This window comes from Caretta caretta, chromosome 1, assembly GCF_965140235.1.
Source record: "Caretta caretta isolate rCarCar2 chromosome 1, rCarCar1.hap1, whole genome shotgun sequence".
Taxonomy (NCBI): domain Eukaryota; kingdom Metazoa; phylum Chordata; order Testudines; family Cheloniidae; genus Caretta; species Caretta caretta.
The window spans coordinates 126,530,581-126,556,063 of NC_134206.1; the positions used below are offsets into that span (position 1 = coordinate 126,530,581).

The 25,483-nt window shown below is 41.5% G+C and overlaps 1 protein-coding gene across 5 annotated transcripts in view; it reads right to left on the bottom strand.

Annotated features, from left to right (window-relative positions):
* Positions 1 to 25,483, bottom strand: part of DHRSX (dehydrogenase/reductase X-linked) — a 223,268-nt gene that overhangs the window by 40,522 nt on the left and 157,263 nt on the right. For 3 of the 5 annotated variants that reach the window (XM_048859786.2, XM_075131084.1, XM_048859806.2), the window contains one exon: positions 13,389 to 13,596. In XM_048859786.2, coding sequence (XP_048715743.2) covers positions 13,389 to 13,596 — 208 coding nt within the window. The remainder of the gene's footprint in view (positions 1 to 13,388; positions 13,597 to 25,483) is intronic. The other 2 variants (XM_048859796.2, XM_048859816.2) reach the window with 1 other exon arrangement.

Here is a 25,483-nt window from a genome sequence, read left to right on the forward strand (position 1 = left end):
CATAGTATATTCGGGTTGGAAGAGACCTCAGGAGGTCATCTAGTCCAATCCCCTGCTCAAAGCAGGACCAACACCAACTAAATCATCCCAGCCAAGGCTTTGCTAACTAATGAAATTCCTCTCCCTCCTCATATAGAATCACATATCATAATTGTATCCCCTATAATCCAGGTAGTACAATATATATTTAACTCCCTGAATTTAGCCTCAGAGCCTATCAATTTCAATGCAAATCTCTCACCATCCTAGTTGCTCTTCTGTGTACTCTCCACTTTCTCTATGTTCTCTCTGCAGCATCTTTTATAAAACTGTGCAAGAAAACTGACCAAATTTTAAGATCCTTCAACCAGAAGGATCTCAAAATACTTTACAGATCATCTGCAACACTGACAGACCCTGCTCGTTGATGGGCAGGACTGAACCTGAGACCTCTGGAGCCTAGTGCAGGAACCTCTACTGCATGAGCTAAAAGCCAGAGGCCTCTTAGGTAAGGCTGTAGAGCAGACTCATTAATTTCTAAGTGGTCTCGGGAAGTGTGTGGGTTATTTCTCCCACCAGTGAAAAGAAATCCTCTCTAGAGGGAATTCTGCATCAGCTATACTACATAGTAGTGGAAAGAAAGAATAATTTACTCTATTGAAACTACAAGGGAAAGTAAGTAGACAGAATCAAATTAGTCAAAGACAACAGAATGAACAACACTGTTACTCTTACAAAAATGCTTTGGAATCTCCGGTGACCACAGCTGATCAGGATTAGATCTGGGTGAAAATTTTCTGTTTAAACTGTTTTTCACAAGAAAATATGGTTTTTGACTAAACAATTTTGTCACAAAAAAATCTGTTTTCCATGGAAATTTTTAACTTTTCATTGAAAAACTATTTTGTTTTGTTTTTTAGATGGAAACCCAATTCCCGCCCCCCCCCCATTTTTTTGCCACAAGGTTTGGGGTTATTAATGAAAGATTTTTTTTGTTTGGTTTGGTCTAAATTTGCAGAGAAATAAAAAAAATTCCAATCAATTATAATCAGGAAGTTGGTTTTACAAATCACCCATAAGGGGCTATCTCCAACAGCTGTCTCCCTAGCATCATGTTAAGGCATTGTTTCTCTACAAACCCAGGTTTCCCTCCACACACATCTCCAGGTGAATGTCCTAATCACCAGGCTATAGAGTCATAGTCACTCTCTCTCTCTGGTTCAATGAATATTTAATTATTTCATACAAAGTGGAACAACTTCAACAGGAGATGTTAAGAAAGACCCACCACTACCATCACCTCCTCCTCCGCTATGTTTTGTGAATCTAGCCCTTAATTTACTTTGGTTTTATTAAAAGTACCCAAAGCAAAATGTTTAATTTCAGGTTTAATGAAATGTTTTGTTCAACTCAAACCAATTTTTTTTTAACTACCAGGGAACCGAAAAATCAGCATTTTGCCCAGTTCTAGTTAGAACAACACATTAAATGTCCTCTCAATGTCATTTCTAAAATCCTGAAGGCTTTCTTCCCCACCCCTTCTTACTTAAGCAAAAGCCTCAGAGAGCCACCCTGAGTGTGCTGAGATCACAATAAATAGCTATATTTAATCTCATTGGTGCTGTAAGTTCAGATTTTCTGACCCTAACCACTGTATTGTTTTACAGGTCAAAACCCTGATGCCTTCTCCCTCTCCCATCATGCCCCTTCAATTCCCAGTGTGTTTAATTAGCTACAGGGCACAGAGCCCTAAGATCAAACTGCAGTACAGCCAAATAGCTGTGTCTTCCATCAAAACTTGGGGACTGCTGCACAATGTGGGTAACATGCTGGGGTTTTTAATGAAAGACCACAGGCACAACTGCAATGCATGCCTAGGGTAGAATCAGTTTATATAGCAAAAGCTGGCACGATCTATTAAAATGACTAAACTTCTTAAATGATTTATATTTTAACACCATTGTTGCTTAGTCAAGAATCTAAAAGACCATTATTAAACACTGACAGTGCTATCAGATTTCTAGATTTTGTCCCCCCAAAGAATGGCATGCAGGAGTTTAAAGTATTCTCGAAGGGCTTGTGTTCACGGCTGACCTACTGTATTGATGCAGCTATGCCAATGTAGCACATCTGGTGAAGACGGGAGAGCTCTTGCCCGTTGATGTAATTACTCCACCTCAGTGAAGTGTGGACACTCCTTTAAGTCAATGTAACTTACGTTGTTCAGAGGGTGGATCTTTCGCACCCCTGAGCAACGTAAATTACATCGACTTAAGCAACAGTGTAGACAAGCCCTAAGACTTTTAAAAGATTTTACAGTTTGTTTATTTTTTAACAAAGCTACATAGATGCTTTGCAGAACCTAGGTGCATCTTTTCTGGCTATTTGTTATAACATAGTTCATTTCCCTTTTTATGATAAACCAAACTCAGAGTCCAAAATATTGCTCATTATATTTATGAAGGTTACTTGTCTGTGCTACATCTCTTTATCATGTACAATCACTTCTCAGAGACTGAAGAGTCATTTTCCATTGATGTAAGTAAAGGAAACCACAAACCAAGAAAGGGCAGAATGGGAGGATCTGAGAAAATATGTATATTCCTGCTGAAAAAAGTCTTATTAATTGAAAAACAAACATACATATAGGAAAGATGTGAACAAACTAGAAACAGTCCAGGAGAGAATAAAAATGTTAAAAGATTCTGAAAACCTGACCTCTGAGGAAAGGGTTAAAAAAAATTTGCACGTTTAGTCTTGAGAAAAGGAGACTTATGGGGGAAACCTAATGACAGTCTTCTGATATGTCAAGGGTTGTTATATAGACTAGACAACGGTGATCAATTGTTCTCCATGTCCACTGGAGGTAGGATAAGAAGTAATGGACTTAATCTCCAGCAAGGAAGATTTAGGTTAGATAGTAGGAAAAGCTTTCTACTATAGCGGTAGTTAAGCTCTGGAATAGACTTCTAAGAGAGGTTCTGGAATCTCTGTCATTGGAGGTTTTTAAAAACAGGTTGGACAAACACCTGTCAGAGGTGGTCTACTTTTACATGGTCCTGCCTCAGGGCAGGGGGGTAGGATTGATGACCTCTTGAGGCCCCCTTCCAGCCCTACATTTCTACAATTCCGTGATATACAATAGTGAAATAGAACTAAATTCAAAGGAACTAATACACCAAATTACCTATATTTCATCACAGAGATGTGTACTGTACCTGTCCTGCCACCAATTACATCTACCACACACATGCAATTGCACAGTTATCCATTTTGCAGACAAGAGCATAATGAGTGCTCAGCCTGCACTTTCTTGTGCAAATGTTAAATACACACTTGATATATTATTTTTTGAAAATGTGGTCATAGGTGCCTAAGTTCAGATACCAGAATTTTAAAATATTGATGTTAGTTTGGTTAGAGAAGTTAATGGAGCAACATCCATTTATACCAGCTGAGAACCTAGCCCTGTGTTGCCAGATTTCTTGAACTGCCAGAGGCAGAGTATATTTCCTAAACCAGTCTAGCCAGAGCCCTTGTTCTGATCTGCAGTCGAAAGAAAGAAAGGAATTAATTGATCAAGTATCAGAGCTTTTCCCACTCTCTGAAATCAGTCACTCCATGCCTTGTGTGATCATACACAGATTCATTTATAATATGTGGGAAAGGAAGAGTGAATTCCTCTCTCTCTTTTTGTAAACCTGCAGCCTGGAAATAAATGTTAAGGCACCATATTACAAAATATTAATAACAAAATAAATCAGAATGGGCCTTGCCAGCATGGGCACCACTTTCCACACAGGAAAGGACACATCATTGTAATACGGCCTGGGTCCCCCTTCTAAAGTACCGCTGAAAGGCTTCCTTCCACTCTCCCACTTCCACAGTCATGGGCTGAAGTCTGAAATCTATGCAATGTGACAACAAAAGCCAGATCCCTCAAAGGAACAGCAGAATCCTCACTTTTAAAAAGGCAGTTATGAATGACCGGTATACCCTTTCCTTATCTACTTTTGAACAGTAATGATTCGTTCTAGGAGCAACTACAGGATGTCCATATTCACAGAAAACAAACCCACATATAGATATTGGCACAAGTCAGTATTGACAAAATACCCATTTTCTACAAATACAGAAGCTTAGAAGTAATTACTTGAACTATTTGTTACCACTTGAAGTAGCTAAATAAGAAACATGAACAGTACTCATTTGTTTAATTCAAAATCCCCACAATCAATAGTATGCTCAGTCATGGCTTTGCCACAAGCCCTTTGTAAGGAGCAGCACATAGCCGCACTGTCCCAGGAGCGGACCAGGACTCTGAAGGTCACAATCTAGTTCCTGGTTTCCCCTTCACCTCAGGGGAAGTAATCTGCATCAGCCCTATGCTTGGTACAGACTTCTTCCCCTGGTATACTGCCAAGGTCTGACCACTCCCAGACCGTATACGTGGAAGGGAGAACAAGGCCTCTGTGGAAGTTCTTCCACACTCCTGTAGTGCTGGTTGTGCACCAGGGAGCAAGGGAGTTCCTTAAAGCCGCTTCATCATAGCCGGGATGTAGGGTTACCACCTGGCCAGTATTTGACCAGCCTGGTCGGATATTTTATGGATTTGCCAGTTGCCAGAAAAATAATTTAAATCGGCCAGTTTTTTTATGTGGGTCTAAAGATTTGCATTATTATCACAATACACTGGGAATCTAATGTTAAAAGCGTGTCAAGCTAAAGATGCTGCAGTGTTCCTAATTCCGTAGTTTAAGCGATAACAGATCAAAACTGTTGAAAATACAGCAGTCTGCCCACCCACCACCAAACCTTTGGACGGACGAGACAAATCGCCCAGGTGTTGAAGTGATCAAAAGTGTGCTTTGCATTATATGCAACCTCAGCTATTCCTGTTTAGAATTCTATGATGTTGCCGTTAAAAATAAGAAATTGCTGGAAAAGGCAAAATCAAACGGCAAATACAAGAAATAGACTCAATGGATTTTCTTTACGTATAAAGTTCCAAAACATTCACATTCAAGTATATATTTAAAATATAGAATCAAGGCAGTTTGGGAAAAAATAATCTCAATGAAGAGGGACACAAACAAAGCAGCTTGGGGAAAAAGGACAAAGGTGAGACAATGATGGTATCAGTCTTACCTCTATGTGTTCTCTTTCTAGATCAGTGGTGGGCAACATGTGGCTCACGGGCCGCACACAGCCCTTCAGAGTAATCCACTAGAGGGCCATGAGACAGTGTTTACATTGACCGTTCACAGGCATGGCCGCCCGCAGCTCCCAGTGGCCGCAATTCGCCATTCTCAGCCAATGGGAGTTGCGGGAAGCAGCGGACAGCATGTCCCTGCAGCCCGCACCACTTCTAGCCTGCTTAATAATGACCAAGAGTTATTACCCTTGGATGGCCCATGTGAAATAAGTTGGGCTCAGTCCAGTGCCTTTAGCTGAGGTATCTATATACCATGTTTTCATCCTGGGAGCTGCTCAGCATCCTCAGCGCCCATCGACTTAATCATGCTGTCTGAGCAGAGAGGTCAAGGCTTGAATGGCATTAAGACTGAATGACCCCCAACCTACAGAGCTATTTCCAAAAAAGCACTGAGGACCATTAGCAGGACCGAGAGGAAACACTTGCACTATCTCTATCTATTATATAGAGTGATAAAAAACTTCAGTCTCTAAGGCTAGCAGTACCAAAAAAAATCTGCTATTTTCTTTTTAATTTTCTCTGCTTTGTCAAAGTTTGCTTTTACATACCCTGGGTAAGAATACAGCTGAGGACTCACAGAGGTACACAGTCATCAAAACCATTAAGTTAATTTAGTAACAGAATGAAGAAGATAATGGCCAGAGAAGAAAATGATTTACTAAAAATACTCAAGACATCTCATGAAAACCCCACTTCCCCTTAGGACACAGATGGCTGAAGGAGGGAATACAGCAGAAACAGGTACAGACACAACTCAAACGCCTGAGATTTTTGGACCTCGAGGATGATCCACTTCCCAGATTCAATGCCTTTATGAAGGCCTTAGTTATATAAAGCTGCATGTCACCAGAGGCCCACATCCAGCTGTCAGAAAAGATGTGGGATTAATAAAAGTATGGAAAATGAAAAATAGCTTGTGCAGAGGGGATTTTTATTTAGCAAGTCTAAAATGGCAAAGTTCAGCAGACAGTACAAGCAAAAAATAAAATGTTTCCCTTTCCTTCTTACTCAGAATGATATTTGATTTGAGGCTTGTTTGGTGCAGTCTTTTCTATCCTATAATTTTGGTTTGCCTTTAAACTATTTATGGCACACTAAAATTCTCTTCAAACTGTATGAAGCCAATAATCCAACCTCACCAGAATCTTTAAAATGTCATTTATGATTCATGTGTGTGTCTTGAGAACCCAGGCCATGCAGTGCAGCTCAAGTGGTCAAGGAAACAGGGGGAAAGAAGTATTATTGTCACCTTCCTCCTATTCAGTAGGTTTTAAATTTCCCAAATACTTTGTCACACTGAATCACAGTAAGCTGATCCCTGCATGATTTGTGATGAAAAACCAATTATTTCCAAAAGCGGCAGCAAGGTGGAAAGTAGAGATAGAATGTGGAAATTACACATGAACATTTCAGTCAAAGCCAGGACCAACAAGGTATGTATGAAGTAGGCAGAGTAACTCATCAAAGCCTAAAAATGCTTCCAAACAATATTTTAAAAGTTTCTTGGCCAAATCTTGAAAATCAACATATAGCACAAGTACCTGGGCTGTGAAGCACGATGCTGTACAAGTGCTGGGGAGAAAAGACCCTTCTCTCAGGCCATGTAGCCACTCCATGGCCGCCGCCGCCACTGCTGCAAATTTTCGCAGCTTCAGTAGCTCCCATTGCTCGTACACTCATGTTCATGGAAGACAATGGCTGATCAGGCAACTTAGAGATGGATCCACTGGTCTGGGCCTTACTCCTCCCTCCCTTGTTACCAAACCTCTCCATATTAGAGCACTCAAGGAAACCACTTGGAATCTCTGTGTCCTACTTCCAACATGGTGTCCCCAAATCCAACCCCCTTCACCCTCAGTGTACAAATGCACCTATTCTGTTGTGCTTGGGGATCTCACTATCTGGAGGCAGGATGGGTGGGCAGGATTATTTGTTCCTTTATGGGGAAAAACCTTTGAGTACACAATGCATAGTCAACCTGTGGAACTCCTTGCCACAGAATGTTGTGAAGGCCAAGACTATAACAGGGTTCAAAAAGAAAGTAGATAAATTAATGGAGGATAGGTCCATCAATGGCTATTAGCCAGGATGGGTAAGAAATGGTGTCCCTAGCCTCTGTTTGTCAGAAGCTGGGAATGGACAACAGGGGATGGATCACTTGATGATGACCTGTTCTGTTCATTCCCTCTGGGGCACCCGGCATTGGCTGCTGTCGGAAGACAGGATACTGTGCTAGATGGACCTTTGGTCTGACTTAGTATGGCCGCTCTTATGTAATACAGCTGGTCAAAAATGGGGCTTTTATCTGTGGAAAATTTTGATTTTCAGTGGTAATTTGAAAACTGAAAAATTGCAGCTGAAAACCAAAACAGAGCATCCGAACATCAAAATATTTTGAGTTGGAAATGCTGCTGCAGTGCCTCATGGGAACTTTAGTTCCAGTGCCTCAAGCTCCCGTTCTCTTCTGTAGGCTGGGCTCCCTCGTTGGATTATGTCTCCCATGCTGCACAAAAGTCAACCCCCTTAAAGAGTTGTGGTGGTGCAGTATGGGAGACGCAGTGTGGCCAGGGAGCCCATCCCATGAAGGAGAATAGCGACATGAAGGAACTGAACTTCAATTCACATGAGGCATTGTGGCAGCATTTCCAAATCAAAATATTACAATTTTCAGATAAAATAGCTCATTTTTCGGGCATCTGCGTTTTCAATGAAAATTTGAATTTTTTGTTGTTGAAAACAGACCCCTTTTACAAAAAATATTTATTTAGTCAAAACCACAACAAGCTTGGCAGAGAAAATTTTCTACCAGTCTTATATGAGCAATTAAAAATACATAATAGTCCCAGTTATTCAGAGATATATAACCTTAGGTTCCATTTCTGTGGGGATGAGGGGCTATTCCTCACTTTAATTTAAAACTTGAGAGGCAGATGGTTTGGATAAAATAAGAAGTTAGTCCTATCCTCCCCCTATACCTTCACCAAATCTTCACCAGTATTTTAACTGAACTAAAACCAAACTATTTTAAGATATGAATAAATTGGCACAGTGTGAGAGGTGTCAGGGGCTAGACATCCCAAGTATAACCCCATCTGAGGCACATACTTGAGCAGCTGGCCCATTTCACCACTCACACCATCACAGCTACACTATTTTTAGTGTGCTAACTTGATCAGAGCTAGTGTGCGTATGCCTCCTCAAGCTGGGAATTACATCTCCAGCTCCAAGTGTAGATGTACATTGAAACATTTTGACTGACCCAATCTAATGTGTTTTTTTTTCATATTATGGGCCTGTGATTTATTTAATTTAATTTATTTATTTATTAGATTTCAATTTTTCATCCCATTTGGGATGGGCAAAAATTCAAAATCTCAAAAATTCTCATGGGGCAAGAAAATTGTTTCTCACCCACCTCCAGGCACAACTTTGTTTTCTGACATGCAGAGAATACATTAATGGAATACACTACTCTTTAAAGAGCTATTTTTCAAAATGTGGATGATGGAGTAGGTTTCGCCTGAGCTCATGTGAGATCTGTTGAAAATGGACTGGATCTGAAAGACCACAAAGATGTTTGATGTTCTTTAGCATGTTCTTCAGCAAAAGCATTGTGAGAACAGTCATTGCTCTTGTGAGTTTTCCTTTCCAACAGACCACATGAAACAAGCTATGCTTTGTCCATGTGGAACAAGCTGTGTCTTGTCACAGTGTACAAGTCACAGACAGCATGCCCTATTAGTGGGAAATAAACATCCAGAAGAGAGGAATGGGGTTGGAGGGGTGGAAGGGCAAGCGGATGAGAAGCAAACAGAGAAAGAGGAGGTGAAAATGGAGAAGAAAGTGGAAAGGAGAAACAGAACAAGCAGAGAAGGAAAACAAAGGCAAGGATGGAAATAGAGAGGCAAAAGCTAAAAGACCAAGATACAGAAATAAATATACAAAAGAAGAAGAGAAAAGAAGATGAAAATGTAAAATTAGAAATCAAGTAAACAGATTAAAAAGAGAGAAAAAGGAGGAAAAAGGAATTGATACAACAAAGAAATCAAAAGAAAAAAGATGCAAATTAATAGATATATAAGAGGGGGAAAGGTACAGGAGAAAGACATGTAGAAGTCACAGCACTAGAAGCACAAACACGAGAAAGAGAAACATAACAAAGGTCACTGTATATATTTTATGTAACTTTATTCACAGGAAAGAGACCATTTTAAAATCATTTCTCCTTCTGGTGTTTTGTGGCCAGTGTATTCGATGTGGTTTGTGACTTCAAACCAGAATTTTGGGCCGTTGGAGCAAGAGAACAGAGGTGTAGATAAAACAGATTATATCCAACTAGCATGGCCCCTGCACCAGAATTACATTCATATTCGTGAAGCGTTCCATTTAAAAAAAAGAAAGAAACAGAAGAAAAATCCAACAAGGAGTCCACAGAGTATGGAAAAGGTGACAGAGGAAGTCTGGTGGAGCAGAGAATTTAATACAGGGCAGCTCCTTGGCAAGCTCCCTACCTGGGGTTTATGCACCGAAGTAGTGATGGCCTTCTACCTTTCTCTCTCTGGGGTCTCAGATGGAGGGATGGGTCTCCCCTCTGGTGTTACTAATGGGTCATCAGTTTGGGCACCACCAATTTAAAATCCCGGAAGTATCTTTGGATGGATGAGTGCATGATAAGCAGTTATCCCTGCTTTTATCGATATTTCTACCAGACTGTCTCAGAGACAGCACACATAGCAATTTACTCAAAGGGAGGTGATCTACTAACTCTCCTGATAATATGGGGTATGTTCAGCCAATCAGAAAACCGGAACCAATACCACGTGACCAATCAGAACCAACCAAAGGCAGCTCAAAATTACAAAAAAGGTATGTGAAAAAAGGTCACACAGATTTTGCAGTCATCTTAACTGCAAAAACAAGGGGTGACTTTGGCACTGTCTCTTAGAAAATGTGGCAGTTCAGCAGAACAAATGGAGAGAGATACACAGTATCATAAAACTAACGATGTTGCCCTCCCTGGGGCATATTTTATACACACACACACACACACACACACACACACACAGACTTTAAAAAAAAACACAAAGTATTTGCATCTTTAAAAGCACTATGGGGTCTCACTCCTCTCCAGGTTAAGTCCAAGACAGTGGTCCAAAGTAGTGTGCTGTGGAGCTTTAAGAGTCCTGTGATGTGAAATCTCCCAAGAGCCATGAATGTTACTGCAACATGTAGGCAGGAAAGGGTGAGGTAAGGGTGGTATGACCTTTAACTTTGATTCTGTTGCTTATGTGGATTTAGGTCGTTATATTACATTAGAAAAGTAGCAATAATCTGTTACATTAGTATTTTAAAAACACTTTTAAAAGAAAGAAATAGGGGGAAATCATTAGGAGTTAGCACAATGAACAATACTGTAATGGTTATTCTGGGATTTACTTATTATAGCTGTGAAGTTGTTATATCCTACTCTGAATCAACGCATCTCAAGTTGTGTGGTATAGTCAATTTCTGTGTATTTATGATACTGTAATAGTTCTCCATGCTGGCATAGGCCAGGTTATTGAACTCCCTTACATTGGTGAGCAGTCAGTCTCTCTCTCTCTCTTTCTCTCACACATACACACACACAACTAGGTTCACTGATTTGAGTGGGGTCATTGGTTGAGTAACAATTCATCTGGCACTGAGAAAATAAGTGGAGAGCCTCTCCTGTCTGGGGAGAGGGCTGTCTTTTCACAGATATAGGTCTGGAGTTCAAATTGCAATTCACTTCTTGAAATCTTTGGTGGGTGTGTATATATGGTAGGTCAGAACTCTCTATTCAGGCAGAACTCCCACTGGTTAGAAATGCACACAACTAGCCAGATTCTGTCCTAATTTACACCTGTGCAACACCAAGACTGCATAGTAAACTCACTGGCACTTTCGCTGCAAGATTTTTCCTATACATATTAAGCCACAGCTTTTCTAAATTAAAACATTTATGTGTATATCTCCCTGAAAAAAGAGTTAATAACAGTGAGCTACTGGTAAATACATCCTAAACTAAAGAGGCACTGTACAAGGTTTCTCTGTAATAAAGGAAGCTGTTGTTATCTACAGACATAGCAGAGCTGCATTAAATGGCATCATCCAGTGCAGTAGTTCTCAAAGCCGGTCTGCCGCTTGTTCAGGGAAAGCCCCTGGGGCACCGGACTGGGTTGTTTATCTGCTGAGTCTGCAGGTTCAGCCGATCGCGGCTCCCACTGGCTGTGGTTTGCTGCTTCAGGCCAATGGGCGCTGCAGGGAAGCGGCGTGGGCCAAGGGATGTGCTGGCCTCCCTTCCCGCAGCCCCCATTGGCCTGGAGCGGCAAACCAGGCCAATGGCCTGAGGACGTGGCAGGTAAACAAACCGGTCCGGCGTGCCAGGGGCTTTCCCTGAACAAACGGTGGATCAGCTTTGAGAACCACTGATCCAATGCATACAGATCATAGATAATGCATATGTACTTTATGTGAAGTGTAAGGATAATTTCCTTGCTTGTTTTACAAGTGAGAGATGAAATTACAACTGCTCTGTGGAGATTATGCAATATACTTGTGATGGAATGGATAGCCTAGAATAAAATCAGAAATCAGATAGAAAGTCTTGACATGTTTAATGTGGTGTTCACATGTGAAATATTTGCAATAAAAGACACAAGCCTTCTGCCTTTAGGTTTCATTCCAAAGTGAAAAGTCAGACCAGGTGCCTCAAAATGTTTGCTAAGGTCCTTGTTGAGGGTCACAGGGACTGAGATATGATTGGGTATGGAAATTATGTGAAATGCTTAGTTTCAGTATGAAACCAGCTGAAACTCTTTGACTTTGACTGCAAGAATAAAGCCATTTGAATTAGTTAGTAAATCGAGCTTGGAAACACAATTCTCTCACTCTCAAATTAATTAAACAAGCAGCCCTGTTTCACTTAGCATAAAGGTTTGTATTTTCTTGCACAAAAGAGAAAACAGAGTCACATGGTCTGTTATTTGGAAAAATGCTGCTATGTAACACCTTTGCCCAGCTTAAAAAAAGGCATTAATATACTTTTGGATTCTGTTAACCCCTTAATCAGTCAACATTTTTGGAAAGTTCAGAAGACATGGGGGTGACAAAGCTAGGAGGCGGGCAAAGGGGCATGGCAGGTATGTTGGGGTGTGGGAACATGGTTGCAGTCAGTCAGAGGGGCTGATCAGTAAGGCTGAGAGCCGAACAGGGAAAGCTGGCACAGTGTGTGGAGTGAGAGTACTGTGTAGCTGGAGGACAGTGGAGAGAGAGCAGAGCCGGAGCAGCTGGGCAGCAGCTGTAGGCGTACACTTAGGGAAAAGGCAAATAGGCAGGGTGGACAAAAGGCATAGTAGGGATATTGCATGCTAGCTGTGGAGGGAAGCAGGGAGAGGGTTAGGTTATGGTACTTGAGCAGGAGGAATGCCATATGCAACATAGTGCAGTGGGAGCCAGCTGGCAGGGTTTCTGAGGAGAAGCTTATACAGCGTGCTTCTGGCTAGTTAGAGAAGACCTGTGTGCCAGCTGATGGAGCTGCCAAGGAAGAAGAAGCTGACAATGTGTGGGTGCGGGAGAAGCTAAAAGCCAGCCAGCCAGGCAGGAGTGGCTGTCTTTGGCAGATCACAAAGTTTCAGTAGTCCAGAAGCACTGAAACCCTTTAAGCTAAGAACGGCTCTGGCATACCACAACAGTGGTGCGTTACACTGGAGGGGAATTACAATGGGGCTCTGTGCTGGCATCTGCCTGTGGATCTGATTGTAGGATAATTACCTGAGTCCAGAATCCATTTTACATATCCATACGCCATTTTACAAAGCCCCAGTTACACAGAATCCTGAATGTCCTGGTTATGGAGTCAGTCTAATGTTTTTTATATCACATTCATCACAATTATATAAGAACCAAAATGCGCCCAAAGATTTTCAAGGCCCAGTGTAAAACAGACTCAATTTATAAATGTGTTTAAATGCTATTTTTCTTTCCTACCCATGACTGGAAGGGTTGCTCAAGCCAAAAGCTATCACAGCGTTATGAAAGTTAATGGTATCAGCAATTATTTGAGCCTCTGGTTAACGAAAATCACAGCTGACATTGAATGACAATTTATACTGACTTTAATCTATGCAGTTTGTGGAAGTCCAGTGCAAACAGAAAAAAAATATATTTGTACCTGCTTTGTAAATCATTAAGATGCAATCTCCCTACATAATGGGTGGCTGACGCGACGGTGATGACTCTAGCATTGTGACTGCGAGTTCCTGATTGCTTCAGTGTTTCCAAGAGAAGGTTAGTCAACAGGAAATGTCCCAAGTAGTTCAACCCAAAGTGCTCCTCAAATCCGTCCTCTGTTTTCCTTTCAGGGACCAGCATCACCCCTGCTAAGGAAGAAAGTGCAGAAAAAGTGTGATGACTTCAGAGACTGAATGAGGATTCCTGACACAAAAGCAACACAAGATTCCTGCTACACATCTTAAACACAACTTTCAGCATGATGGATGATTGGTGATTGCATGTGAACTGTAAAACTGACAATGATAGACTCCCCTGGAGAAAAATGACAAACTCCAGGCCTCAGTTTACCGATCTAGAAAATGGATAGAATCATCCCTCCCTTCCTCTGGCACTGTAAGGATTAATTAGTTAATTTTTGTAAGGTGTTTTGAAAATGATGGGTTCAATTTAACCTTTGGGTTTGCACCAGCTCTCAACACTGTGGGCCCCTGGCAGTGGTAAGTTCATCTGGAGTGGGAATGCAGAAATGCAAAAAGCTCCCTGCCACCCTACCAGTGAGCAGGGCCAGGCTAATCAGCAGATGTGCTCTTCCAGGCAACTTTTCTATTGAATTCTGGCTGGAGTTTAAAAAGCTACCCTCCCCCAGGGGCAAACCCCCATCCCCACAGCTGTCTCCATGTGCGGGGAGGTGGAACTGGAGCAGAAATAAATCTACCCTGATAAGTATTAACAAAACAGTGTATACACACACACAGTTTTACTAGGACTCATTAGGGAAATACATACTGTGTATATCTCTATATACAATTTTCAAACTTGGGTGCCTAAAGTTAGGCTATTAAATCTGTAGTTAGGCCCCTAAATCCGTAGTTAGGCCCCTATATAACAGTGGTCTAATTTTCAAGCAGCTGCAGCTCTTATTAACTTGTCTGGAAACAGGTTGTTCAATACCTTGGAAAATCAGCCAAAGCTTCCATTTAAGTGTCTAATTATGGATTTAGGAGCATAACTTGAAGCACCCAACTTCGAAAATGCTACATGTATCAGGATGATATGGAAGGGGTATGTATAAAAACAAGAAAAAAAATTGAATTAAAAAGTTATGAAATACATTTCATTTTTTTAAAATTGCTGCACAACTGGATTGAGAGAATCAGAGATGCATATTGTTCATGTGGTTAATAGTTTTGAAGGTTTTCTGCTTTTTCTCTGAAACACTAAGTACCATATGATGGGAAGTTTAACTGTGCTCTCTGACATGGAAGAATATAAGCTTCCTCCCAGTGATGCTTCACATTTCCATTATAAAGCCTTTCACCAAAAGTCAGACGGATGATGGCATATGAACATCCCAATTTGACTTGCTCCTACTGTGCTTTAGTATCACTGCTTCCTTTTTGGGGTCCACTTGCCAAACAATGTCATCATGCTACAGGGTGCTTGGAAAGAATGGAGTACTTTTTTTGTTTGTATGGCAAGCTTCTGTAGCAATTTTTTCTAATACATATGTAATTCCTACTCCTTAATGGGCCTATACACTGAAAAATAGATGGCGGTGTGTGATGGTCTGGAATGGGGCATGTGCATTCAGTAAGAGCAGAGATAAATAACTGTACCATTTCTATGTACAGCTCTTTTATACAGTTAGGAAGAGAGAGAGGAGGAGGAAGGGGAGTAGAACGATGGTGGAAGAAAAAAGAAAGAAAGGGAAAATGTAGGGGAGAGGAAAGCAGAGGTGAGGAAGCAAGAGAAAGGTGGAAAGGGGAGTAGAGGGAAGGAATCAAAGAAGACAGAGCATGGGTAGGGGGGAAGAAAGAAGTGGAAGGAGTGAGTAGCTCAGAAGCAATGTAACATGCTACTATATGGAAGACGTAGGCTGAACCTCAGCAAAGTCCCTCCCACTTTGCAGGCTGGTGGCATAAGGAAACCCTATAGAAGTGATCTGTTTGGGCTCTATGAAGACCCTGTTCGGCAGGTCATTCTGATATTTTTATGAATCTCTGAGATCCCCTGAAATGGGAGGAGCACTCCATGGCCAGTTCATCTGCATGTCAGTTCATATTTTTTATAATTGCGGCGTCCAGACCGCGAGGCTTCTGTTGTACTCTACCATTTCCTCAGCTCCACTGAAGCACTGTTATTCAGGGCTGGTGTCCTCCATGGAGCAGCTGTGGAGTCACCCTGAAGCTGGAGAAGGAAGGAGGATTCCCCCTTCCCTACCCCACAAACCAGTCCAGCCGCTTGGGCTGGGCACTGGCAGGAAGGTTACAGAGCAACTTCAAGCTGAGACAAGCTTCCTGCAGAATCCATTGGCTCAGCTGGGGAAGGCTTAGTTTTGGGCCAACCTGGTAATGCTGGGGTCCCAGTCTGAGTCTCAGCTGCAGTAAAGCGTCAGGAATGGCGAGTCCCATCACATGGAAGCAGTGGAGCTCAGACACATGCTTGGGTTGGAGGAGAGAGAGAAGTGGCAGTCCTGCTAACTTGTGATAGTTTTGTTTCCAGCAATGTTGACAACAGTTTAAGTGCATCAGAAGGCATGAGGTTGATCACAGAGGGCCTTGCACATCCGAAATAAAGTAAATGTGAAACTCAAGCTCTCCTTCTGAACTGAACTGGTTATTCTGTCCCCCATTCAGCATGTAGGAATCATACACAGGGCCAGGGAAAATTCTCATGGCACAGACATAAGTAGGTTTGCCAGGGGTCCTGTTTTTGACCGGAATGCCCGGTGGAAAAGGGACCCTGGCAGCTCTGGTCAGCACGACTGACAGGGCCATTAAAAGTCTGGTCAGCAGAGCAGCGGGGCTAAGGCAGGCTCCCTGCCTGCCATGGCTCTGCGCGGCTTCCAGAAGCAGTGGCATGTCCCCGCTCCGGCTCCTACACTGCCCCCGCCCCAAGTGCCAGCTCTGCAGCTCCCATTAGCCTGGCTGTGCCTCTGCGTAGGAGTCAGAGGGGGGACATGCTGCTTGAGATAAGTGCCGGCCAGAGCCTGCACTCCTAACCCCCTCCCATGCCCCAACTCCCTGCCCTAGCTTGGAACCCCCTTCTACACCCAAACTCCCCTGCACCCCACACCCACTCCCGCACCGCAACCACCTGCCCTAGTCCTGATCCCACTCCAGCTCTCTGAACCCCTCAATCCCAGCCCGGACCCCCTCCTACACACCAAACCCCTCATCTCCAACCCCACCCTAGAGACTGCACACCCAGCCGGTGCATTCATACACCCCTTGCGCCCCAGACCTCGGCCCCAGCCCTGATCCCCTTCCCGCCCACTGAACCTCTCAGCCCCAACCCGGAGCCCTCTCCTGCACCCGAAATCCCTGAGCCCCAGCCCCACACCCCCAGCCCAGAGTCCGTACCCCCCCACACACACCCCAACCCCCTGCCTCAGCCCAGAGCCCCCTCCTGCACCCTGAACTCCTCATTTCTGGCCCACCCCAGAGCCCACACCCTCAGCTGGAGCCCTCACCCTCTCCCGCACCCCAACCCCCTGAACCAGTCTGGTAAAAAAGAGCAGGTGAGTGAGGGTGGGGAGAGCGAGCTACAGAGGGAGGGGGGATAGAGTGAGTGGGGAGCGGGGCCTCAGAGAAGGGGCATGGCAGGGGTGGGGCCTCAGAGGAGGGGCAGGACAGAGAGTGGGACCAGGGTGTTCAGTTCTGTGCACATAGAAAGTTGGCTACCCTAAACAGTGGGCTGCTCTAGGCAGTTGTATGCTCTCCCCTGCCAGCCCAGACATAGGGGGTGTTAAGGTAGAAGAGGACAGAGCTATAACGCTTGCTTCTATAGACGTTCTGGCTTCTGTCACAAGCCATAGGCAGGCCCGGGGAGGCTGTCATAACTTAGAGCTAGAGCTGTGCAAATAATGGATTTTTCAGTTCACCAGCAATTCTGAAAACTCAGGGAAAAAATGTGTTTTGTGTCAACCCAAAACACTACATTTTCTGAAATTTTCAGCAAAATCAAAAGGTCAAAAATATTTGATGCAAAATGAAACTTTTCATTTAGATTCCGAGCATTTAACATTTTTTAATTTTTTAAAATAAACCGGAGGAAATTTCTAAATGAAAACTGGTTGGAACTGAAAACTGGAAATGCTTTCATTAGAAAATGTCAAAATGAAACATTTCGACTTTGTCAGAGGTTTTCTTTTTTCCACACAAACAATTCAGCGAAACCAAAAGGAGTTCACAAAATATTTCAGCGTTGCTGAATTTGCATTTTTTGCTGAAAAACGTTTAGGATGAAAAAATTCAACCAGCTCTATTAGAGCAGCTCCAGGGCTGCCCAAAGAGACTTTTGACCTTTGGAGATGCACTGAATTTGGTGAGTGCAAAGGGGACTCAGAGATGCCTTTGCGTTCCACCGTTTGGGCTGCACCTCCAGGAAGCAGAGCACCAAATCTGAGCCTATTCCTGTGATCCAGGTGAGGAGGGAGAAAGCTCACACCCACTCAAGGGTGTAATTTCTAAAGTATAAATTCCATCAAACTATTTTGGTCACTGCTTAAGAGCTTCCTCTTTGCAGAAATTCTTGTTCAGTCCTTGAGCAGGCACAGTCATTTCTGCTAGAACGTCTTCCTCCTCCTCCTCTTTTTTAAGTATTTGCTAACTAATATTAATCCAAGAACAAATTTGGCAAACTGAGATTTTTCAGTATTCAACAAATATTTTTCCCCATTCTCCTAAAGGCTTTTGAAAAGATTCACATCAAGGTTAGTGAAAAACCTTTCCTGCAGTTTGAGGAAGAGCAGTTTTAATGTCCATATCTACAGGAAGACAGAGCATATAAATACAGCAAACAACTGAACCAGGTCGGTTTTCTGACAACAGGGTAAACCTCACCAGTGTAACAAGCTCTCTTTTTTTTAATTATTAATTACCTAACATTCAGCAGGTACTAAAAATGGTACACTATTGATTTGCTTTTGTCCAGACACATCATCAGCTTTACTCATGGGCCCTGAAGGGGTGAAATAAAAGAACAAAAACTATTTCTATTTTTCCAATAACTCAAAGACTATTTGATGCCAAGAACATGCAGCATTTCCATCTTATATCCTCACTGCAAACTACCTGCAGCTGAGAGGGATATTAGTATTCTTCTGATAGGGAAGCCATATAACAATATCTTTCAGACTTGTTTCATTACAAATTGCCTTGGGATTAGTAATTCTCCCCAGTGTTTTTAGAGTGGCTTTGAAAGTGGATTTAAAGAAGAAATGGCCACATAAAGACCATTAGCAGTCACAATCTGTTTTGATTCAACTATTTTATATGTTATTTTCTCTGATTCAGCTGGATTGACTCCAGAAATCTTTGTTTAAACAGACATCACCAGTAGAAACATGACAGAAAATAAATTAATAAGTAAGCTGCTAATAGGGCTTTTGCTTTGCGATTGGTTAACCATTATTACTGAAGTATCCAAGCAGAGGACTGACAGTATGCATACTGAGAACTGCATAAAATGCCATGCTGCCATGAGATTCTGCAAAATACAAATAAATTAGCACAAGCAAGCATATTGTACTTCATTAACTGCTCTGAAAGACCATTTCTTGTAAAGATAGTTATATTCTACTGAACTGCATTTAGTTGTATTGTTGTATACATAAATGTTTTAATTAGCTACACTTAATAAGAAGGCATTTATAATGATTATCTTCTATGAATGGTGAATAATGGAGAGTTTTTGCTAAGTTTTGAGATATACAGTTGCCCAATGAGAAATGGCATTGTGAATTGCCTTGTATTTTTTCTAAAGAAACCTCTCTCTTGGTCAGGGGAGAGCAAGCCAATGAAAAAAGCCTTATATTAAACGGCTGGTTTTATCTCATCTAGTCCATAGTGCACATGGCATAGCAAGAAGTTCTGGACTGGCGTAATAAATGTCGCAGGCCAGGACCAAGGAACCTTCACAGAACTGTATGTAGGAACTTGGACAGTACTAGAGTTGATTACAAACATTGCTACTTTGCTTTCATGAGAAATTAAATATTGTATGTAAATGTATTTTAAAAGCTTTAAAACAAAGGATTTATTAAAGAAAGACTGTTATTTACAAAAAGTTACTTCAATTTGTTTTGTTTTAAAGATATGTATATTTCTCAAATTTTACTTTAAATAAATCAAGCATGGCACAAAAGATTTAAAGTATCTCTGCCATGGAGTAATCAACATGTCCTCCTTGCCTGCCTGTTTTCAACAGGCTCAGAGAACAGCAGTCCCAAGGACAGCTGTGCAAATAACAGGTGTTTCAGTTTGCTGGCAGATGGGGTGGGGGGATAATTTCTGGTTGAAGTCAAAACAATTATTTTTATTTGAAAATTGAAAAGTAAAATATTTAATTTAGGACTGAACAAAGTTTAAATGCTGGATTTTGATCTCAACCTTTTTAAACATTTGATTGTTTTGGTTATAAAAATAAAAAGGAAATTCTGAAACAAAAAGTTGTTTCAAACTGAAAAATTTAAATGTTTAAATTTAGAAAATGTCAAAATGAAACATTTTGATTTTTTCAGATTTTTTTCTCCCTGACTAAAACAAAACTGACACGAATTCATGAACTGTTTCAGTGTTGCTCAGTTTGCATTTGTCATCAAAAAATTTCTGACAGAAAAATGTCACCCAACTCAGAGGGCATTGCTCCTGCACCTAAGTCTCCAGCCGTGGCAGCACAAGGAAATGCTAAGCATTGAAAAGGCTCAGTTATACATATTTACATGCAATTCATTTTGCGGAGGAGCTGAATCTCTCTCTCAAAGTATTTTTCACAGGCTTTATATTATTCCCAGATGTGCGTTCCTCTGGTTTACAAAGGAAGAGTGTGTTCTAAAAAAGAAATTCCAGGGGGAACAATGAATAGAAGGCTGTTCCACATGAGAGGACAAGGCATTATCTACACTCAGTTTTTATACCAGTGTAACTATTTCTGTTAGGGGTGTGATTTTTTTTTTTTTTACCAACAAGGTCATGCTCACTACACTGCTACAATTTACATAGTTCCAATATAGTTATACCAGTACAATTCCTATTGTGGATACAATTATACTGGTAAACAAGTATCTTATACTGGTATAGCTTGTTCCCCCTTCTGTGCAGGAATACCAGCATAAGCACCTTTATGACAGGATAATGGCATCCATACTATGGGGTTGTACTGCTTTAATTATACTGGCACAGGAATAGTTATACTGGTCTAAAGCATCTTTATACTGATATCCTACACACAAAATCTATGTTAAAAGAACATTAAGGTTACAAAGTCAAGTCACTCCATAGTTGGGAAAAGCCAGAATGAAAGTTATCTGTGGAATCATAATTTGGCCCACTTGTGCCTATACATTATGATACAGTCTTTAATTAAATGATCACAAACATATTTTTTCTACAGGGGGTTGCACAGGCAACCTTAATTCTGTCATTTCCTAACAATTTTTTGGGTGTTATTTCCTAGGTTTTAAAAAAGCAAACTAAAAATACCAAAATTCCATTGTGTGGCATCATATTGACACCCACATGGGTCATCAGCAAGGTTGGAACATTTAGATCCACCATATAGAACTCTGTCACTTGAGCTAACAGTGTAACTGAAAACAGAAGTAGGCTGTTATCCTCTAGATGGGCCAGTATTAGAGAGTGGTGGGCCACTTTGCCATGGGGTTTCAGAGATATTTGCTCACAGCAGAGGAATGGTGAGTCTCAGGGATCTCTGATTCCATTCCAATGCCTGGAGCAGGAGTGTTGTCTAGTGGGCACAGCCTCTTCTGCCCTTTTACCTCAAGCTCGAACCCTTCCCCTTCCTGATCTAATCTGTATCATTTCCCCCACTCTAACCTCCAGTCACCCTCCCTTCCCCTGCTCATGTTCCCCATCCCCACTGGATCTCAGTCCCAATCTCTGTTCCTGGGCTCCTCATCCAATCTCATTGTTCCTACAGCTCCTTGTCCCTGTTTCTTTGCTCAGCCTCCCACCCCAATACTCCAGCTCCTCAGGGCTGTCTCTCCTCCCCCGCTGCACTGATTCAGTCCCAGTCTCCTTTGCCCAGCCAGTCCTAGACTCCTCCCATCTCAACTCCCAGTTTCTCTCACTCCCACTCCAGTTTCTGCCCACCCAGACTCCTTGTCCCAATCTCTTTCCTCCCTCTCTCTTCCCTCAAGGGGTGTAGCTCTTGTTCCCTCTGTATTTGAATGAGGCAGCTTTCTCTTCCACCCTGCTTTCCCTGCATGGGGGTCACTGAAAGCACAGGAGAGACAGGCTCTCTGCTCTCAGTTCAAGTGTCCAGACCTGGACCTGGCACAGCCCACAGCAGACCAGAGCTTCAACTGCAGGAAAGTCCTGCTTAGCCCGGAGATGGAGCAAGCACAGTGCAAACTGAATCTTCAGGAAGTTTAGCTGCTAAAATTTAAGATGTCTCTACTGAGCATATGTGAATTGCCATTTTTCAAAGGCTTATAATTTAGCCAATCTGGGGTGGATTTCCCTAGAGATGGCAAAAGGCACATCCCTGACACAAAGGACATCCCCTGCCAAGTTTCAAGTCCCTGCTCCAAAGCTTGGGGATGCTGGAGGTTTTTTTTCTAAAGGTTGCTAGACCTTTTTATCCTGGGCAAAATAACTATTTTCCCCTCACCTCATTGTCAGAACCAGCTGAACAATTTTGGCTCACATTTTCCAAAAAATCCACCCTGAGGCAAACACACAACGTGGAAAATTTCAGCCCAAACAGTTGAAGTTTGGCAATATTATAAGCAACTGAAAGCAGGGTCTTAAAATGAGAAGTGTCAGACAACCTTAACAGGCGGTGCTAGAAGTCCTGCCTACAATAACTGCATCCACACTAGAAAGATTAACTGTACCTGTATACTTAAAGTGGTACAACTTTCTAGTGTAGACAAGGCTTAGGTTTATCAGATGGGGGGGGAGGGAAAGACAGAGCCCAAATGCAACAAACAATAAGTGAAACTCATCAGGTTTTTGACAAAAATGAAAAGCCTGTAAACATAGTAAGCTCCTTAAGGGCTGATTAGATTTTTGACACACCTGCATTCTGCCATGGGGCACAATAGAGTGTTGATTTATGTATTATGTGTATAGTGAAAATACATAAAACCCAACCTGGCTTTCTAGAAAACACAAAAAACAAGTTACAAATTCATATTTAATTTTAATTCATTGTTTTATAATGGATTTTTTTTCTCATTAAAACAAAATAGAGCATTCTTAGTTGGGTCTGGATGCAGAAAAACATTTTATTCCTGAAAATACATTCCCTCCAGTGCATTATTATTCAAGACAAGCATTCACAACCTCAATCATAAAACAGATAAGGCAGCCACACCATCCTACTTCAATAAGAAATGCTGCTTGATGGTGAAATTTCTTATTTTGTGATTTGCACTAAAAATAATTTAACGTGGAACAAAATGAAAGGGTTTGGTAAAAAATAAATTATGGACCCAATCCTGCTCCCACTGAAGCGAATTGCAAAGTCCCATAGACTTCAATCGTTTAAGATTGAGCAATACAGCACATCTGCAGCTGAGTTTTGTATCTATGTTCTATTGATAAAGCTGGCATCATTAATTTGCAGCTGAGACATGAAACCAAAGGTGGCGAACTCGCCACCTGTGGAGACTGAGATATTTACAGTTTCATAGAGTGTTTGACATTATGGAATGAGAAAAATCTTTTAAACTAGTTAGGAAAAAACAAGACTGTGCTAAACAAAAGTCAGAATTTCAGTGTATGCGATGTGGATTCTCTGACTGCCAGAACTATCCTGAATGAGCAAGTTGCTACTGTAACTGACTTGTTATTACAATAAACATATAGACCTTTTAAAAGAGTTCTGATATGTTTATCAGGTGAAGTATGTAGATATTATTTCAGCTGACAACAATACTGCTCAGTAAACCACTGAACAATGCAGCTGCTGGATGCTGATCACTATTGAAAATCTGGCAACTTAATTTAGATAACTACATTAGGAGCTGAGTTTGTCTGAAAATCCAACCACTTATGTGGGAGACTAAATGGTAGCTGTTAGATGCTGAGTTTGTCTGAAAATCTGGCTCTCTGTGAATATCTCACATTTATACAACAAATTAGTGTTACACACAAATATCCTTATGCCTCCTTCAGTGCTACCAATAATGCAGGAAGACCCTCTTTGAGCTAATCCATAAAGCCACTATCTTCTCCTCCTTCAAAGTTCTCCCCTAGACCCAGCTCTGCCATGATGCCTGTAAAAAATCAGCTAATTAATCACAGTATGAAGGGCAAATAGGGATGGCTGGCTCTTAGGAAATGTAGGTGGTAATATAGGGCACAGGAGATGAAGCATGGTCTTGTGATTAAGGCATTAGACTAAGATTCAGAAGATCTGGCTTCAATTCCTGGTTCAACCATAGACTTCTTGTATAATCTGGGGCAAGTCGTGTAGGCAAAATCTGTGTTCCATTGAAGTCAAAGGTAAAACTCCTCACTGACTTTAATGGGGTCAGGATTTCACCTTCAATTTCTTTTTTTTTTGTTCTCATTTGTAAAATGGGGATAACAATACTTCCTTTCTCCCACCCTGTCTATCTTGTTTATTTAGATTGTAAACTGTCTCTGTGTATTTGTATAGCACCTCGCACCATGGGGCCAGGATCTTGACTTGGGCTGCTTGGTGCCACCATAATATAAATAATAAATTACAACTTACTTTAGCTATTAATAATAAATTTTAGGTGTATACAAATTATATATATATTTGTACCCTACCCATCAAATATCAGTTTTCTTCTTAAGGTTCGATCCTGTGAACTATTTAAGCATATGAGTAACGTTACATAAGCGGCAAAGAGTCCTGTGGCACCTTATAGACTTACAGATGTATTGTAGCATAAGCTTTCGTGGGTGAATGCCCACTTCGTCGGATGCATCTGACGAAGTGGGCATTCACCCACGAAAGCTTATGCTCCAATACGTCTGTTAGTCTATAAGGTGCCACAGGACTCTTTGCCACTTTTACAGATCCAGACTAACACGGCTACCCCTCTGATACATTACATAAGTGATTAGTCCCTTTGACTTCCATGGGACTACTCACATATGTAAAGTTACTCATATGCATACGTGTTTGCAGGATCAGGGTCTAAGTGTGTATGCATATATATGTGGTATATTACACACAAGCACACATACATAACTCATACACATATCTGTCTCTATAATTTTGATTGTACCATACAGCCATACCCCACAAACCAGCATGTTTAGAGAGGGTTGCATACTATAATAAGAATAAATTTCTGCACTCACCTACAAAATGTGCAATCATGAATTTCTGAACCAGTCAATAGTTCAGAATTATTGTCTGATTTTAAAGTGGCTTAGACAGGGTTCAGCCTGAAATTCATTAGCTTTGTGATCTGCCTAAAATGGGCTAATATATTAAAATCTCTCAACTTCAGTGCTACAAAGAAATGTATTCAAGGTCTTATAGATTTCCCTCCCTCCCCAACCCAGTGCCAAAAAGACACTCAGGTACTCTCAAACAGTATTTCATTGTCCTCAAGTCTGGCAATTTGTATTCTAATCACCTTTGGTGGTATGTGTGGATGCTCTGTTTTCCCTAAGGATGTTGTAATGGCTTTGTTCAGTTTACTGATGAGTGGAATCATTCACCATAGCAAAAGAATAAAATAAACAAACAAGTGTATTTAAAATATATTGAAAAGCATTTTCAGCATACAAGGAAAACAACTGTCAATTTGGTATGGAAAAAAAAATCTCGTAAGTGGGAAATAATACCATCAACTTACAGCTCTAGAGATTTACACACCATGTCACTGCCAGCTCCTAAGGTTTTTTAATACGTGCCTCTTCTACATGCAATTACTAATAAATTAACATTTATATTGTGGTAGTGCCTATAACATGCTGCGTGGTTTTCAAACATACAAAGACACAGTCCCAGGCCCAAGAAGAGCATACAGCCTGACAAGAATGTGGTGTTGATACCCAAGACTGAATTGTAAGACTA